The sequence below is a fragment of the Carcharodon carcharias genome, chromosome 6 (assembly GCF_017639515.1).
Source record: "Carcharodon carcharias isolate sCarCar2 chromosome 6, sCarCar2.pri, whole genome shotgun sequence".
NCBI lineage: Eukaryota > Metazoa > Chordata > Chondrichthyes > Lamniformes > Lamnidae > Carcharodon > Carcharodon carcharias.
In genome coordinates, this window is record NC_054472.1 from 94,251,476 (window position 1) to 94,270,466 (window position 18,991).

At 38.2% G+C, this 18,991-nt stretch overlaps 1 protein-coding gene across 12 annotated transcripts in view; it reads left to right on the forward strand.

The window, feature by feature from the left end:
- unm_hu7910 (un-named hu7910) overlaps positions 1-18,991 on the forward strand; it is a 238,752-nt gene that overhangs the window by 129,688 nt on the left and 90,073 nt on the right. For 11 of the 12 annotated variants that reach the window (XM_041189895.1, XM_041189900.1, XM_041189901.1 and 8 more), the window contains 2 exons: positions 684-728; positions 6,856-6,879. In XM_041189895.1, coding sequence (XP_041045829.1) covers positions 684-728; positions 6,856-6,879 — 69 coding nt within the window. The remainder of the gene's footprint in view (positions 1-683; positions 729-6,855; positions 6,880-18,991) is intronic. The other variant, XM_041189898.1, reaches the window with a different exon arrangement.

Below are 18,991 nucleotides of genomic sequence, written 5' to 3' on the forward strand. Positions count from 1 at the left end.
TTGGCACTTTCCAACTTTTAAAAACAACTGATCTACATGTTTTATTGTAATTCTCTGCCATCTCCACTGAACAAATAACCCTTTGCTCTATAGCTGTCTTGGCCCTGACAAGAATATTTAAGAAGAATAGTTTCCTTTTAAGTTTATATCTCATGGCAAACTTTGGTGTTCAACATGAGGAGATATATCAGTACTGGGAATTGGAAAGTTTCCACTTTAGTCTGGTGTCAATATCAAACTGGTGTAGCATCCTTTTTGCTAACCTGATCTGAACTCTGGTATAATATGATCAATTTTGGATGAAGCTTCCTCTGCTCTGCCCAACATTGTCTTTGAATTCAAACTTTAGAGTAGCATCCCAACATCAGTAATCCTTATAACACATCAATTTGCCAATTCTTGTTGAATTGCAAACAGTTTTTGGTCATTTAGTTGGTGCGTTGTGTGAAATTGCAAATCTTATGGGATAATTGGACTAAGTAGAGGGAGGCTTTTATTCAAACAATGTTGGACGGATTTTGAATCTTGATAGTGGTGATAAATAGCATGCTTCATTTTCCTTTTAAATGAATTGTACTGGTAAAAGAGTATTATATTTGATGTGAACTTTAAAACTAATTGATTCCTAAACTTTAAGAATTTTAAAAAACATTGTTTCTCTTTTTGTTGCTTGCTTCTCCTAGAGACAGTTTCACTATCAGGAGATAAGCTAAAGGAAACGCCATCAGGTATTTGCATTTTGCATGTTTTGCACTTTATTATCTATGAGCACCAAAAGAAAATATCTCAAGACTTTTGGTAATTCTACAGAAAATGTATTGCATGGCCCTCTGGTAAGGTAATTAGCTGTCGTCCATGAGAAACCCTTGGAATCTCTAACAGAGAGAGACAAGTAGTTATATAGCTTGAGGGGCATCACTCCACATCAAGCATAAGGCAAGGCAAGGAGAGAGTCCTCCATGAACTATCAGAGCTGATACAGGGATTGAACCTGTGCCTTTGGCATCATTCTGCACAATGCTCTGGCCATCTAGCCAACTGAGCTAATCAGCCCATCAGTGTTTTAAAAATATTTGACTCTAGTAAACTTTTTAAACGCATAGGGTAGTGAGCAAAAATATGTTTTTAAGAGTTTAGGCTAATCGCCAAAGCTTTGCTGCAAATGCCAAATAGTATCTGTAGCCTTGAATTTTGAATTTGAATTTGGATTTGAATTTTTTCCCCTACTTCTGTGAATTTGGGCTACATGAATGAATTCATCATCACTTCATTATACCACATCATTGGTAAAGCCACAAGCCACAGATAATTTAGGTAAATTAATATTACCAGTATAATGCAGCTATTTTAATGAGGTTCACAGACATGTAGAATGGTCACAACACAGAAGGCAGCCATTTAGTCTGTCATGTCTGCGCTGGCTCTCTGAAAGTGCAATTTGCCTAGTGCCACTCCTGACCTTCTCCCCTTAGCTCTGCACATGCTGCTTTTTCAGATAATCATCCAACTCCCTCAATTGAACCACACTACATTCTCAGGCAGTGCATTCCAGATCCCAACTACTTGCTGCATGAAAAAGATTTTCTTCCATTACTTCTTTTGCCAACTCCTTAAATCTGTGTCCCCTTGTTTTCAATCTTTCCACCAATGGGAACCCCTCTTGATTTTGAATGCCTCTATCAAATTTCAGCTCTACCACCTCTTTTCTCCAAGGAAAACAGTACAAACCTTTCAAATCTATCTATGTAGCTGAAGTTCTCATCCCTGGAACCATTTTCATGAATCTTTTCTACACTCTCTTTCTAATGCCTTCCCCCCTTTTCTTAAGTGTGGTGTCCAGAACAAGACGCAATGCTCCAGTTAAGGCCAAACCAAGTTTCTGTTAAGCAAATAGAAAAGCATCAAGTGGAACACAGCAGACAAACACAAGAATTGTCATTACAAGGTTCAAAGATAATGATTTGAACAAACCAGGTTTGATTATCTATATTTGGTCTCTGCTTTGAAAACACATAAAAACAATGTAATAGTCATTTTTAAGTAAATACTTCTGACACTGTATGTGCCAGGCAACTCTTAGATTTTGAGCATCGCTGGCTTCTTGTTGCTGCCTGTAAATATTTTAATCTGTAAATATTGCACTCTCTAACTTAGTGTTTTGGGCATTGTTCTACTTGATTGGAAGTTAAATAATGCAGTACTGGTTTATTATCAATTGTATTTATAGAACTGAACAATGATTACTGCTGGAGGTGGAATTAATTCTGCAGAATTCCTTTATGTCGTGCACTCATCTTTTAAATCAATTATTAATGTCGAATTTAGTGATGTGCCCACAATAATTAACAAATGCACAATAGTTAACCTAATTTAACAAAGTGGACAATATTCAGCAGCACTTCACCAATTCATGTGACACATTTGCCTCGCTCAAATTGAGCTAGACCAAAGTGCATAAAGACCAGTTGTAGTGACCAGCTGCAATTTGAGTACAACTTGTGTCAGAGATCTGTTACCGAAAGCTATAGCCTATCAGCAGGTTCCAGATTGTTTTTGCTTATTTCTTAAATGTGATTTTTTAAAAAGTTACATAGAGCTGCTGATAGAGCATATATCTCTTGGACACTGAATCACTCTAAGAAAATGAAAATATTGAGAATCTGGATTTTACCCTTTTGACTTGAGATCTGTAACTGTTCTGTTCTGCATTGCAATTAATGATGGTTACATTATAGCTTTTGCCTGAGTTTGTGCTGAAATTCTTGTAAATATTTTCATGTAGCCTCGAGATGGATTTGAGTTTTTGGTTTTAAGCACATGAATCATACTTGCAAGAAATTAACACGGTATGAACCAGTTGGTGTTCATTTTGGACCCAGTTAGTAATTAAAAACTGAACTGCTGTTTTCAATTTCCAATGGTTTAGCTGTGTGTGCAGTTTTGATAATTTTTTTTAAGCTTTCGAATGATCAGAAGCATGATGCGGTCTTCATGACACTTTTTAGATTTTTAATTTGGAGGATAAAGGTACTATGATCCACTGAGAAGAAATTACACATTGTAATTCCTCACCCCAGCATCTCAAGACACTTACCCCACTAAGCATCAATCTAAGTGAATCTGTATATATTAAAGTTTTCCGTTATTCATATAATATAACATTCACATTTTTATATAGCATAAGCAAAGTCATTTTTATAACATGCCCTCTAGAAGTTGACCAATAATGATTAAATTCTCTGCAATCTAAGAACCAGAAGAAAATTTGCACATTAATGCTCGTTGTCAACATTTTTAAGCTGTTAAATGCTAAACTACAGTTCAAAATCTGTCCATATCACTTACATTTAACATTTTTATTCTTTTGAATCCCATAGTTGCAGGATAGCTTCCGCTGCAGATAATGCTGTACTCCATCCTTCTTGATATTGATCCGTTAGATTAAAAAGTTATACATCCTGCCAGTGGAACTTACCAACAATAGACTTGTTTTCTTAAAATCACAAGGCTTCTTTCAGTGCACAGCCCATTCAAAAATATATGAAGAAGACTCGTGAACTCTTCAACTGTTGGCACATGACCCTGAAAAAGTTTCTTCTTCCATATCACTGCCAATCAAATATGAAATTCAGTTAGGATTCAAAGTAAAAATGCTGCAGTGTAGATATACGGTGTAAGATATAATGCTAGAAATTCATTTAGACATGTTTTTCGGCACCTAATGCATTCACCCTGTATCTAAAACAGGAGGTGTGAAGATCTCAAAAATTTAGAGCTTGGCTTCATCTAAACGCAACGGCTATGTCCTGGCAGCAATCATGAATAAGCAAATTTCAGGTACCTGCTTTGCCGGCAGTTGGAGGAGAACTGACTGAGGCCTGCAGCGACCATCAGAAGTGTTATGGAGGCTGGAGGAACACACCACCTCCTGAGTCCATATCAATTTCAAAAAGTAATTAAACTTATCTTTTTGTAGAAAACCTGAGTGGTGGGCGTCCAATGGCACAAAACAAGTGTAAGGCACTTTATTGACACGCAAAAAAAATCCTAGTGCCTATTTTAGACAGCTACCCTAGCTGCCTGAAAAATGGGCTAACCAAATTGTGGGTTGAACATTTTTCAGACGATCTTGAGACACATTGGTTATTGAAATTGGCTCTCATTGCACCATTTTGTGAAATGAAATCCAACTACTACGTAAGAAATACGAGCTGGAGTAGGCCGTTTCACTCTTTAAGTCTGCTCTGCCATTCAACAAGATCATGGCTCATTACCTCAACGCCACCTTCCCACATTATCCTTGCATCTCTTAGATCTTAAGGTACCAAAGAAATTATCAACCTCCATCTTGAATATACTCAATAATGGAGCATCCACTATCTGGGGTAGTGAATTCCAAAGATTTGCAACCCTTTAATTGAAGAAATGTCTCCTCATCTCAGTCCTACATGGCTGACCCTTATCCTGAGACTTGTGACCCCATGTTCTGGATTCCCTAGTCAGGGGAAACATTTTTGCGGTATTTGCCCTGTCATGCCCCTTAAAATTTTGTGTCTCAATGTGATCACCTTTCATTCTTCTAAACTCCAGGGGCTATAGGGCTAGTTTACTCAATTTCGTCATATCTTCTTAACCCATCATATTCTTTCTGGCACGTACAGCCTCTAGCTCCTTCAAAAAAATTGTTGGGTCAGTGTAGAAATAGGCCATTAACAGATTTAAGTTGTGCCTGAGGAAAGCAGCTGCAATAGTTTCATGAATACATGACTACTGTGCTGGATGAGCAAGTAAAGAAGGGCTTGGTTGTTTTCTGTACACTGACACCATACAGACCTGGCATGGTGTTGGCAGAGCATTTGTCTTTAATGTCGTGAGGAGAGACAAAAAAGATTTTCCATCTTTTATTCTCTCACAGGACGTGGTGTCATTGGCAAGATCAGTGTTTATTGCCCTTTACTAATTGCCCTTGGTGGAAGTGATGGCTTGCTAAACCATTTCGGAGTCAGTCGCATTGCACTGGAGTAACTCCAATGGATACAGGCCCAACCTGTCCAACCTTTCCTCATAAGGTAACCCCCCTGATCCCAAGGATCAGTTGAGTGAACTTTTTATGAACTGTTTCTAATGCATTTATGTCATTTCTTAAATAAGGAGACCAAAACTGTACACAGTGCGCTTGATGTGGCCTCACCATTAATACCCTGTGCAATTGATGCATGAATATGCCCTGATCAGTATATTGGACTGAGGTTTCTGCTTTGAAGCTTTGGCTACCCATGCAGAGGCTGCAGGGAAATGGCAGTGGGCAAGAATTGAGTGAGAGCCGGGCATTAAGTCATACAATCATGGCACAGAAGGAGGCCTTTTGGCTCATCAAATCCAAATCAATCTTACACCTCTGCTCAATCACCATAGCCCTGCAGGTTTATTTGCTTCAAGAGCCCTTCAATTTCCTTTTGACATAAATGATATAATTCGTTTCCGCCACCCCCATGGGCAGTGAGTTCCAGATCATCACTTGCTGCGTTTTTTTAAAAAAAGGTCCTCCTCTCATTTCCCACTGCATAGTTTACATAGAACATCCTCGTATCCATTCTGCATTTGCAAGCAAAGGAAAGCATTTTCCATGGCTCTTCTCTAAAATGCATATATGAAATTCTCCAGATCCTAATGAGAAGTTTCCTTACTTCATTTATTTATTTTTCACAAGACCTGCCTGAGTTAAATACTAAAGGCAGAATTTAGCCCTTGATGGGCAGGCAGGCGGGCCCCACTAGCTCGGTGGCGGGTGGGCAGCCGAACGCCGCTGAAATGGGCCCCGCTGCCATTTTGAGTGGGCAGGCAGGCTGCCCGACAGGAAGTGCTATGTGCTTCCTGTATGGGGGGGGGGGGGGGGGAGATTCCCCAACTGTCAAAGTGCGCTCTTTTGCGGATGCTCGCAAAAGAACGCACTGCTCCCTGAGATTAAGCGCTGTCTCAGGGAGATTGGTGACTGTTTAAGACATCAAAAATAGCAAAATAAAATTATTAACATGTCCCCCTCATGTGACAATGTCACACGAGATGGGACATGTTAATAAATATGACAAACTTTATTAAAGATTTTTAAAGCGGACATGAAACGGACATGCTTTTCTAATTCCCACCGGGGCTCCTGGCCTGCCCACCAGCCTTAAGGTTGGATGGGCGGGGCCTTTAATTATCTTAATTATCCTGTCAATGGCCTCAATTAGCCATTGACAAATCGGCGGGCGGACAGCTGATTTCGCTGTCCACCTGCCTTCCTGAATATTTAAATGGGGCGGGATGACGTTAGGGGTTCCTCCTGATGTCATCCCGCATCATTTTCTTGTCGGTGAGCGGGCCCCACCCCCAACTCGCCAAAGGAAAAATTCTAGCCTAAGTGTGGAAGGACGAATTAATAGTGTTTTATATACAATATTTTCTGAAATGATAAATCACTTACCCAGCTCCTGGTCTTCAATAAGTATTTCTGAATCCTGGATCATGTTGAATGTGATAAGTGATCTCTGCTCCATAATGATGTTTAACATTTTCAGCATGTCTTCTGGGCCATTTATCAAAATCAATTCAAGATAAACGCTGCCTCATAACCCCTTTGATCTATTAGGTCTTAAAGCAGCAGCCCCAGTATTTAACTCGGAGATGAACTTTCTGACCAGATATCTGTGCCATCACTAAACCTGCCTAATTCCAGGCCCATAACATCACTCAACTCTACCTCCACCTCAGCTTAGCTCATCTAATGTTGAAGCCAACCTTCCCTCTTTTGAATGTGTGGGTGATTTGAAGTGCACTGCCCCTTTAAAATTTTTTTTTTTTTTTTTTTTGCAGCCTCCAGCATTCTGCAATTTAAAGGTACCGACTTGTGCATGACCTGTGCGCAAATTTTGGGGTAGGCACGCAGCTTAGAGGGACATTGGCTGAAACCCTCACCCATGCCTTAGTTACCCCTAGATTTGACTATTCCAATGCTCCCTTCACTGACCCCCTGCATTCTACCCTCCATAAACTTGAAGTCATCCAAAACTCTTGCCCATGTCCCAATTCACACAAATTTTGTTTACCCAATACTCGCTCTGCTTGCTGACTTACATTAGTTCCTGCTTCAGCAACATCTCCATTTTTAAATTCTCATCTTTGTTTCAAATCCTTCCATGGCCATGCCCTCCATTATCTCTGTAACCTAACTTCAGCCCTCCAAGATATCTGCACTTGTACAGTTCTGACCTCTCGCGTACCTCGTTTTAATTGCTCCACTGTTGGGGGTTGTGCCTTAAACTGTTGGGGCTTGAAGCTCCAGAATTCCCTGCCTAAATTACTTCACCTCTTATCCTTTCTTTCCATCTTTAAGACTCTCCTTAAAACCTATCTTTTTTGACCATGCTTTTGGTCATCTGCTCTAATATCTCTACATGTGACTCAATGTCAAATTTTGCTTTATAACACTCCTGTGATGTGTCATGGGACATTTACCATGTAAAAGACACTATATAAATACAAGTTATACATGCATTTACAACTTCTGACTCTCTCACCTACTTGGATTTTCCTAATTGATGATATCATCCATTAGAAAACTTTCCCATTCTCTCATATCCTTCCCTTTTATATTTTGGAGCAAGCTGTTGTCTTTGTACTGACCTGTGTCCATGAACATTATCTCTGGTGTCAGCTTGAATTTCTTTGCATTAGAAATGTATAGTTGGAGCAGTTAATTACATAACCTATCTCCAGTAGGATGAGAATGAGAAAAATAATGCAGCCTGGTTCATTTAAGCTATTTTTCAAGATTTTGCACATTGAAATATTTTTCTTTTAGATGAGGGGATAGAATTGTGATCTTTTTAATATATAATAATATATTATAGTAATATAATGTCCTAGACTGAGCTTCCATAATATCAGCTGGTTCTTAAGGTCCTACTTTATTTGTGTATTAAAGTGCTCTGTAATAATATTTTTGCTTGCATTGAATTGTGTAAATGATGGTGTGTTTGGGAAGTAAGTAGTGATCTGTATCCGAGAGAAGTTTTTACTGTGGCACAGCCATGTTAGTATCCTTCATTATTGGGATGAGCGGAGTGTGTCGTTGTATGCAATTCTTGCATGAAAATATCATTTTCATAATATTGTGACTTACAGCAAAGGCTGGTCAATGGTGGGGTTTGGATTAGTTTCTCTGTGTGCAGGTGTGTGTTGGGGGGTTTCAATTGAATTGCAGACAGCTAGTCTGGAGCTTTTGAGTTATCAAAAGAGAAGCTAGGTTTGAAATGCTAAATACATAAACGTGGTTACAGTTTTAGTGTGTGGGGAACATTTGCATTTTTAGATAAACGAGAGTAGTTTAAATTTCAGAGATGATGGGATGTTGCACCTAGCCATAAGAAGTTAAGCCAAATAGTATTTATTTTTCTCAAAGATTACTGATAATATGAGCACTATGTAAGATTTATTTTATGGAAAAAGTAAAGTTGCAAAGACATATTGGAACAATGGATTCATATCCTACACCACGGTTGGAAGGTTGCATTGAAAAAGTGGGACAATCAAAATTTATTACAAAGATTGACTTGCTAAGAGGATATTGGCAAGTACCGCTATCGGAGAGAGCAAAGGAGATATCGGCTTTAGTGACAGCAGAATAACTATATCAGTTTAAAGTCATGTCATTTGGTATGAAAAATGCACCTGCAACATTTCAAAGACTGACAAAGTAATTGCAGGACTGAGCGATTGTGCTGTTTGTATTGACAACTTGATAGTTTTCAGTCAAACGTGGGAAGAGCATTTACAACATCTAGAAGAATTGTTTTGTCAATTACAAGAAGCTAATTTGGTAATGAACTTGACTAAAAGCGAGTTTGCAAAAGCGCAAGTTACATATCTAGGCCATACCATTGGACATGGTAACATGGCTCCAAGAGATGTGAAAGTCAAGGCTATTGTGGATTTCCCCATGCCAAAATGAAAAGTTTTGAGGTTTCTGGGCATGAGTGGGTTTTACTGTAAATTTGTACCAAATTTTAGCATTGTGGTTGCTCCATTGACTGAGCCATTAAAAAAGGACAAGAAATTTCAATAGACACAGGAGCGTCAGAAGGCATTTGACAGTTCGAAAACTATATTGACTGCAATACCAGTTTTGGTAGTACCCAATTATGCCAAGCAATTTAAGTTGGCCACTGACATAAGTGGTATAGGCATTGGGGCCATATTGTTACAAGATGACACCAGAATTGAAAAACTGATGGGGTATATTTCACGGAAGTTAAATGTACAACAGAGAAGATATTCTACGATCGAAAAAGAGACTCTTGGTCTGGTGTTATTATTGCAGCATTTTGAGATTTACATTGCAAATGATTTGTCAGAAACAATTGCTTATACAAACCACAATCCTTTCAAGTTTCTGGACAAATTTCGAGATAAAAGTGCAAGGCTATTCGGATGGAGTTTATTACTGAAATTATTTAATCTAGAGATTATACATGTGGCTGGATGAGAAAATACGATTGCAGATGTATTGTCAAGAGTTTGAAGCTAAAAGGGAAAATTGGACATTTAAAAACTTGGACACTAGACTGGAATGATTTCTGTTGATATGAAGGATTTGTACATATATATTATGTTAATACATGCATCTGGCAATGTAATAGTGCGAGGCCATAGATAGGTATAGGAAGTAATGTAAGATGGGTTAAGAAAATGAAGCAGTCTTTTTAAATTATGATAGCTCATTTTCCAGTAAGAAGGGGGTGTCATGAAAATAGAATAATTTTCATAATATTATTGTGACTTATTGTAAAGGTAGGTCAATTGTGGGGTAGTGTGTGTGGGGCGGCGGGGGGTTGTTAATTAATTTGCAGACAGCTAGTCCGGAGCTTTTGAGTTATCAAAAGAGAAGCTAGGTTTGAAATGCTAAATATGTAAACATGGCTGAAGTTTTAGCGTGTGGGGAATATTTGCATTTTTAGATAAACCAGAGTAGTTTGAATTTCAAAAAGATGATTGGAAGTTACACCTAGCCATAAGAAGTTAAACCAAACAGTGTTTATTTTTCCCAAAGATTACTGATAATATGAGTGTTATGAAAGAGATTTATTTTATGGAAAAAGTAAAATTGTAGAGAAATATTGGAACAATGGAAATTACATTAAAAAGGGAGAAACGTGTATAAAGGAGATGACGTTATGTGTAAAGAGAAAGGCATTCTAAGATCTAAATTGAAAAGCTTCTAGCCTGTATGTATCAATTTGCTGTCTACAGGAACCGAAGCTAAGAAAACTCGCTTTGAGTATTACTGTCCAGGGTATTGTGTGCTTTGCTTGGGTCTGTTAAAATCTATTTTGTTTTACTGCTGCCTTAACGGAGTTATAACTGGGAATTTAGGAGTTATTATAGTTGTTATTTGTAGACCTATGTATGCTTAAAATCATCATCTATTCATGTAAATGTTTAATTTATTTTTGTAGAAGCCCTCTAAACCTTGGTGGACTTATTACTCCTGAATTCAGGGCACGCATCTCAAAATGAAAATACAAATCGCAAAACAGTTATGGCAGCTGTTTCAAGTTTCCCTCTGGGATTTGAGCAGCTCAGCATTTACCATCTGCAGTGCCACAACAGTCCTTTTATGTTCAAGTTCAGTTGTGCTTTATTTTCATTCTGTTGGTTTCATTTTATTAGGTCTCTGAATGAGAGAAACATCTCACTTATATCTCTTGTACTCAGCCTGGTCCTCAATACAATGGCAAATTAACAAAATTGAAGTTGTATACCTCAACACCATTTATGTGCTAATAGCTACACAAACAACACATTTCAGCTAATAGCCCAAGTCTTCCAATCAGGCTCTGAGCCCTGGTTTCCAATCCTAATCAGACAAAAAAATACCCACTTACCTTCCTCCAATTTCCCTGGGCAATATTCCAATGGAGGATACTGCAGAACTCAGTCAGTGCAGGAAATCTCAGAGACATTAGCAAGGCAATCCATGCAGCAGCCATGCCTCCTTTTTACAGCACTAGCTGCTGTATTCTGGTAAGTGAAGTTTAAATGTTCCAAAACTGCTTTGTAAAGCTACAGAGCAAAGGTATAACAAAGCAAACCTGTTCATCTTTGCAACTCATTTTAGTACTTTGCCTCCCATTAAAGGGTTACCCTTTTGTTTGGTACAAAATTAAACTAACTTTCAGGTGCTAATGTCAGATCTGCGGTGTCCAGCTATCCGTCAAACTACTTAATGACTGTAGTTGGGCACACCATGAATAATTATTGGAATACTGACCAAGCTCCAAAAGCATCTACCTAAAAGATAATTTGTTGCCATGTGTATTATCTAAAGAATAATCGAAATGTTTTCAAATCTTACCTTGTACTAATTGTACTAAGTTTTAAAAGTGTGAATCAAAGAAATGCTTCTGAAATCCAAGAACCTAATATTGACTCTGGTTGTTCGCATATTTATTTAAGATAGCCTTCACGCCTCAAATGATTGGAGAGTTGGGAAAGTGGGCCAAATAGTGTGGGTGGTTGCTATGACTAGAAGGTTGGTATTGTAGGTCACGATCTGAGCTTTGTTGAATTGTTTGGGCTGATGGCTCATTGAGCGTTTGTGTAAGCTGCATTTCTGTAAAATGGGTCCATCTCTTAGAACAACTTAAAACCCATCCCACATTCCTTGTGAATCATGTTAACTCTCGATCAGTTGCCTATAGCTGAGGTGGCGTGAAGGGCAAATGTGCCTGCAGGAGTCTGAAGTTGAAAATAAAAGGCAACTCCATATTCTGTACCAAGGTGCTAACTTCTATTCTGCCTCCCCTGCAAATCTGTCTGATTGGAACTAATGAGGATAACTGCTGCCTTCTGCTCTTCAGTGACTTCAATTGATAATTGCTTTAGCTGCTATGGCACAATGGGATGGCAAGCGAAACTCCAGTATTATTTCAAATGATCTTTCTTGGCACTCTTATAATAAGCGTGGAACTTATGACCAAGTGGGACAGTCAAAACCCCATCTACCTTTCGCATTGACCATGGTTGATCATTACCATGTAGGTTTTGCTCTATGCTACATTTCTATTTGGAAAATTCATTTTTCTGAGGCATGTCAGGCCCAGCCCAGCTGAGCAATGACACAACACGCTGTGACCATTTTAGGACATGAGCCACTATCATGTTGCTTGATTCGTGCTGGAATCCTGCTATAACCTGAGTTGCTTGGGAAATCACTGAGAGCTTTGTTCTTACATACGAACATATGAATTAGGGGCAGGAGTAGGCCACTCAGCCCCTCGAGCCTGCTCCACCATTCATGGCTGATCTGAATGTAAGCTCAACTGCACATTCCTGCCTACCCCGATGACCTTTCACCTCCCTCGTTAATCAAGAATCTATCCAGCTCTGCCTTAAAAATATTCAAAGACTCTGCTTCCAATGCCTTTTGAGAAAGTGTTCCAAAGACTCACGACCCTCAGAAGAAAATTCTCCTCATCTCTGCCTTAAATGAGCGATCCCTTATTTTTAAACAATGATTTAATTATATCCACCTTTTTATTTTTGTAAACTTCAAGCGCAGTTTCTGGTGCTAAAGTTGTATTTGCTATCCTCCGTAGCCTCGCAGAGAGCAGTGATTGCACTGCAAATTTGATCCTTATGATTTCAGAGAATGTAATATAATATAGTTACCCAGGAGTTAGGTCAGATAGAAAAATCCTAGTCTAACTCCTGGGTAACTATTAGGTAAGTAAGTTGGAACTGTTCAAAGTCTCCGACTCCAGCTCAGAGTTGTAGACTTTTTCGAGGGTTCTGGGAGCAGGAAAATTGCCCATCAGAGGTTGAAACTTCCTGGGCAATTCTCGCAGAATAATTGAGTCGGAAATTCTGAGGGGTCCCGTAATACATCTTGGGGGTACATCACCTGGCTCTGAACTGTCAGAGACCAGAAGATCTGGTCCAATTAGTCGAGGCTCGTAAGGTGGTTCATTTACACTTGTTAGAAATGACATACGTTTATACACTGGGACCCATTCTCTGCAAACAGAAGGAATATGTTCCAAGACTTGCACATTTTTGAATTACCCTGGAGCTTGCAGAGCCTGTAGTTCCTCATTGGCTGCTGCCATGGAGAAAGCAATCAGTGACTTGCAATCAGCACCCTTTTCTTTGATATAAATTGTTGTCATTGTTTGAAATTTGGCATTCTTGTGTTTGTCTTGATGAATGCCACATGTTTCTCTTTTAAGTAATATTCAAATTCTGTCCTACCAATGAACTTAAACATTCACTCCCTCCATCACTGATGCGCAGTGGCAGCAATGTGTACTATATGCAAGATGCACTGCATCAACTTAAGGCTGCTTTGACAGTACCTTCCAAACACAGGACCACTCACATAGAAGGATGAGGGCAGCAGGCACATGGGAACGCAACCACATACAAGTTCCACTCCAAACCACACACCATTTTGACTTGGAACTATATTGCTGTTCCTTCACTGTCACAGGTTCACAATCCTGCAACTCCCTTCCCAACAGCACTGTGGGTGTACCTGCACTAGATGGACTGCAGTGTTTCAAGAAGGCAGTTTACCACCAGCGCCTAGAGGGCAATTGGGGATGGGCAACTAATGCTGGCCTTTCTAGTGACACCCACATTCCATGAAAAAAATTTTTTTAAAAAGGTACTTGTTATTGCAAGCTGCATGCAGAATCATGTGAGAGTGATAAATGACTCTTGTATTAAAGTTTCCCCACAATGTGTAATTTAGATCATTTTTCAATCTGAAATTAGTTTGAAATGTAATTCAGATATTTATAAATCTGAATTTTAAGTAAAATTTGAATGTGACAATCATGAAACATTTCAGTAACACAATTTTGGGAATAAGCTATAAACAAATGGAAATTAGAACTGATACCCTCCTACCTATAATACTCAAATATTGTTGAAAAAATACATTGTCGAAGCTTTTTGTCTTGCACTCATTGGGACAATTCTCAGTCATCAATTAACTGGGGCATTTTTCATGGCAACATCACTACCAATCAGTCCACTCGCCAACCAATCAGCACTCTCTTCTCATGAAGTATAAATTATTGTTCCCTTTACATTTTATATTCTTGCAAATTGTCCTGATGAGTGCCAAACGAAAAGCTTCAACAATGTCTTATTTTCAGCAATGCTCAAGTTCTGCACTACCAAATGACTATTTCTATAGTACTCACTTGTTTCCTGGTTGCAATTTGGGATTATTCTTTAATAAACCTATGAAAACACAGGTGCTGGGATTTAGAACTTCATGTGAAGTGTTTACCATTTTATTTTTTCATCTTTAATTCTGTATCTCTGCAAATGCCCAAACTGAGTGGCTTGTTTGACCATTTGAGGGCAGTTAAGAATCGACCACATTACTTTGGGATTCACATCGCATATGGACCAGACAGAGTAAGAGCAGCAGCCTTCCTCACTGAAAGACCATCAGTAAACCAGATCGGTTTTTGCAACAGTCCATTATGGCACTTGCTTTTTATTCCAGATTTATTTATTAACGGGCGTCAGTTAGCCCAGTTGGCAAGTGTGTGATGCAGAATGATGCTAAACGTGCAGGTTCAATCCCCGTACCGACTGTGGTAGTTCATGGAGGCCTGCCTCCTTGCCTTGCACCATGCTTGTGAACTGATATCCCTCAAGCTATCTATGTCTCTCCCTATTGGAGAGCAATGCTTATGGCCCCTGCTGTATGGCTAATTACCTTACTTTATTTATTAACTGAATTTCCTTGCTGCCGTGGTGAGATTTGACCTTATGTCTCTGGATCATTAGTCCAGGATTTTGGATTTTAATCCAGTAATATAACCACTGTACAATTATTCCCTGGTACAGGTACTCCTCTCTTTTACAAAAACAAAAATACCTGGAAAAACTCAGGTCTGACAGCATTTTGCTTTTTACTCCTCTCTTTTGGTCCCCAGTTTTGTCAATGCTCCTTTGGCATCCTTCCTCCATCCAGAGAACAAATTCCTGATTTGGTGCCACGAGCTATGGACGTGAGAAGAGCATTAACATAGTTAGCCAATTCCAGCCATGCTTACTACTTAGAGGTTCGATTTTCCTCTGCAAACAAAATATTCTACCTTTTCTCTTTTCATGCAAACCCATGATTTCTTTCTGATGGGGTAGTTTACTAGCTATAACATCAGCCACCAAGAAACATTCAACAGCAAGTGCAACATGCCTTTAAAAGCTACTGCACTGCTCATTTGATGCCTACTTGTCATAGTTAGCAATGAAAATTACAGCAACACATAGGTATACTTTAAGTGAAGTGACCTTGCTAAGTCAGACGTATTCTGCAGGAATCTCTGGGAGTGCTGCATTTTCCTCTCAAATCGGCAGTCTGTTCAGGTATGAGAGTGAAAGGTGATACATAATGACACAAATTTTTCTTTCTTTGCGTTTAGTCATAAAAATTTCTTTGGTGTTTTTAAAAAAAAAAAATGAGTGAGTTGGATTGAATGGTTGGCTTCAACATGGGCAGATTTTCTATGTACCAGGCCCAAGTCGATGCTTTAAATTCAAGCATAGTGATTTCTTCGCCCATCAAATACTGGATACCTGCTGGACTCACCACAAACTGAACTGCACTTCAAAGTAATTGATTGTATTTGAAGGTTTTGGGACATTTTTCAAAAACGTGCTCAAATGCTAGCATCCCTGCCTCTGAGCCAGAACTTCTGCAAATAGCTCCCACCGCAGGACTTGATGGCTAAGGAAGGTGAATTCATAACACGGCCCAACAGGTTGGGTATCAATCTGCAAATCCTTCCAACACGCCAATAGCATGCATTAAAAGTGAGGGAGATTCCTGGCCCTCTGATGGAAAGAATGTTGGAGCCTCTACCATCATTATCCATAGCTCCAGACTACAGTATGCATGTAAAAGTGCATGTTGCCACAGTAACTTGGACTCCCTGAGTGAACTGTATCATACCACCATCACACCTGTGTTCCTGAACGTAAGGAGCAGTGTAACCAGGGTATTAAACAATAAATCAGGAGTACATTGGAGTCAGTCTCTTGGTTCTTCTGAAAATTCCAGGAGCTGGAAATTATATCACATTTTTAGATTATAACCAAACTTAGGACGTCATCTCATTTTGATTTTGTATTTGGGGGATGAAAAATGATTGAAAGTTCTGGTTTTAAGAATACATTGTGGAAAATTTTATAGATGGAAAATTTGTATCGTGCCAAAAATGGACACGTGCATTTAAAAGTGGTATCTAAACAAAAATGCAGCTGATCTTTTTCAGTCCAAAATTGTATTAAATGTGTGGGTATGAATCCTGTTTTGAGTTTTTTTGGGTCTAATTTTTAATAATACTTTGCTCTTTGAGGAATTTCTATGAGCAATATTCTCGAGACTTTTAGCACGAATTGCTTAAAGGTAGCCATTTAATGGTTGAGAGTGGTATGGTTGTTGGCATAATTAGATAAAGGCTTTTTAATTAACTGAGAAGTTTATTGGGATCATTTGTTGTTGAATCCAGTGGTAATACAGCACCAAGTATATTGTAGGGCACAAATTTTATCGGTAAATGGATGGTGATCTTGATTAAGGCCTGTCTGAAGTATGGTAAACAAATAGTGAAGTTCATTGCATGATGGCTTGCTAGCATGAGCCTATTCTTTCTTTACTATATTCCTCCATTTAGTTGAAAAAAACACACCTCTGCTTTAAATGATGCAGATCTGTACCTGCAGTTACTTTTTAGAGCAATGATCTGCAAAATGAAGGGTTCAGCCAATGCCCTTATCTGATTGGTGCTCCAGATGGAATCATGTAAATACTGTAATACAAGTACAAGAGAAATTGGTCACTGAGGATTTAAAACAGCAGAGCATCTTGCAGAATTCACAACAAATGAAGAATTGTCTAAAGGTGCAGATCAATTATAATTATCAGTCAATTCCACTGTTTTCTGCCAGGACTTTTAATTAAAAATTTGTATTGTTTTACAGATCTTTAAATCATCACAGACTTCAAAAACATTTGGACCAGGCCACTCTACATTCCACTATTAGTTTTCTTTTAATTTTGCTTTTGTTCTTAAAGCACTTAGTGTGTGACCTCTGGGATTGAAGATAATGTGATGAAACACCCTGAAAGAGATGTGGAATATTTTCCATCAATACGTAGTTTTTTTTTTAAGTTATATGTATGTGTATTTTTAATCATTTAACAACTTTGGATCAAGTGTGCTTTTGTGAATTCTGTAGGATACATTGCAAAGGTTCTTGATGTAAAAACCTAATCATGTAACACTAATGACTGCAGTGGTAGAAATTCAGTGAGAAGCGTGTTACCAATCAGTCTACTATGTTCTCATACAAAGTCTGCTCTCAAATGTTAATGAGTGAAGTTACACAAAGATAATATATATTGAAATGAAAGACTTGGTAAAGTGTAAATGTGATTTATTTTTTAATAAATCAGTATCAGAGTGGACTTCAATGAGTAGATGCAGTAAATTTAAAGATTCTATTTGAACAAAATGTAACGATTTAGCAGAAGAATGTTGCAGATATAGACATTTATCTTAATTATTATTTTGGGGGAGAGAAATGATTGAAAAGATTGTTTTGTAATTGAGTGCACATTCAGCTTGCATGCTACCTATAGCTATGGAAAGCAAGGTGAACCTTACAGGACCTCAGTGTGAAGAACGGTTAATCAGATCAACACTAGTGTTATATAAAGTGGTTACAAATGTCAGGGAGATTTTAACTAACACTATTTTCAGTAAGAAGTGAGTCTTTTTTTTAAGCCAAGCTAAGTTTTCTGTTATGAATGTGATAATTATTGGTCAGATTTAGCAATAAAACCTATCAACTGTGATATTTTGTCATCTATGTATATGCCTTGTAAATAGCCTTATGGCTGAAAATTGACAAACTTAATCATGATGTATGGTACTCACATTTTTATTTAAAGCAATGTATTAAATTTTAAAAAGCCATAAAGTTTGAAAGGTTGGGATAATTAGAAAGGAGATGAGTTAGCTACAAATTGGGAAAAATTGCTAATCTGCAATGTTAGGAAAGGTTGTTTTTAAATAACCTATTGCATTTTCATACTGGCCAAGGATCTCGGTTTGTACAGCTGACTTGACAGTCAGACGTTTACATGTGCACTAACTGACTTTAAGCTAGCAGTTCTAACTTGTCAAAAGCCATGCTGGCATAAAGGAATACCTTGCATTTGCAAATGATATAATTTTATTCTGCTGCACAAAGTACAGGTGCAAACCTGTTTAATGTAACAATGACAATGTGTCTTTGGATATGTCATTTGTCAGCAATAAAATTTCCTAGAATTACAGCTGTGAGTCTTTGTATTTTTTATGTAAATACAGTGAATATAGTTATGTTCTTTGACTCAAATCTAACCATTAAACAGAAGATGTAAATGTCTTTGGCATTTTACTAGTTGAAAAATTCTTCTGAAAATGCAAGTTCAGCCTCATTGCTCCCTTCATGTACAAGACAACGAGAACCTTACAGAACCTAAGCTACTTAATCAAATTTATCCTCCATGAATTTGTGCTTATTTGCTACATATATGTTGTAATGTTATATTTTAAACCTTTGTAGAAACCATCATATTCAAATGTTTATTAAGTAAGTAAATTATCTATATCAAAGCTAAACTTAGACCCTGCTCAGTAACTGGAGAACTTTTACATGATGTTGTGCTTGGATTTTTTGTTGTGCTGATGAGGCCTGATGCTTTATACACATTCTAGCCTCACACACTCACCTGACAAATTTCAAATGAAACACCCATCCAGCTGACTAGCTTTCAAATGTTTACATAACTTAGCACTTTCTACTTCCCAATATTCTGGTAACCTGAGCTTTCAGTTCAGGTGTTGCTGATGTCTTGAAGGATCTATTGCAATTAACA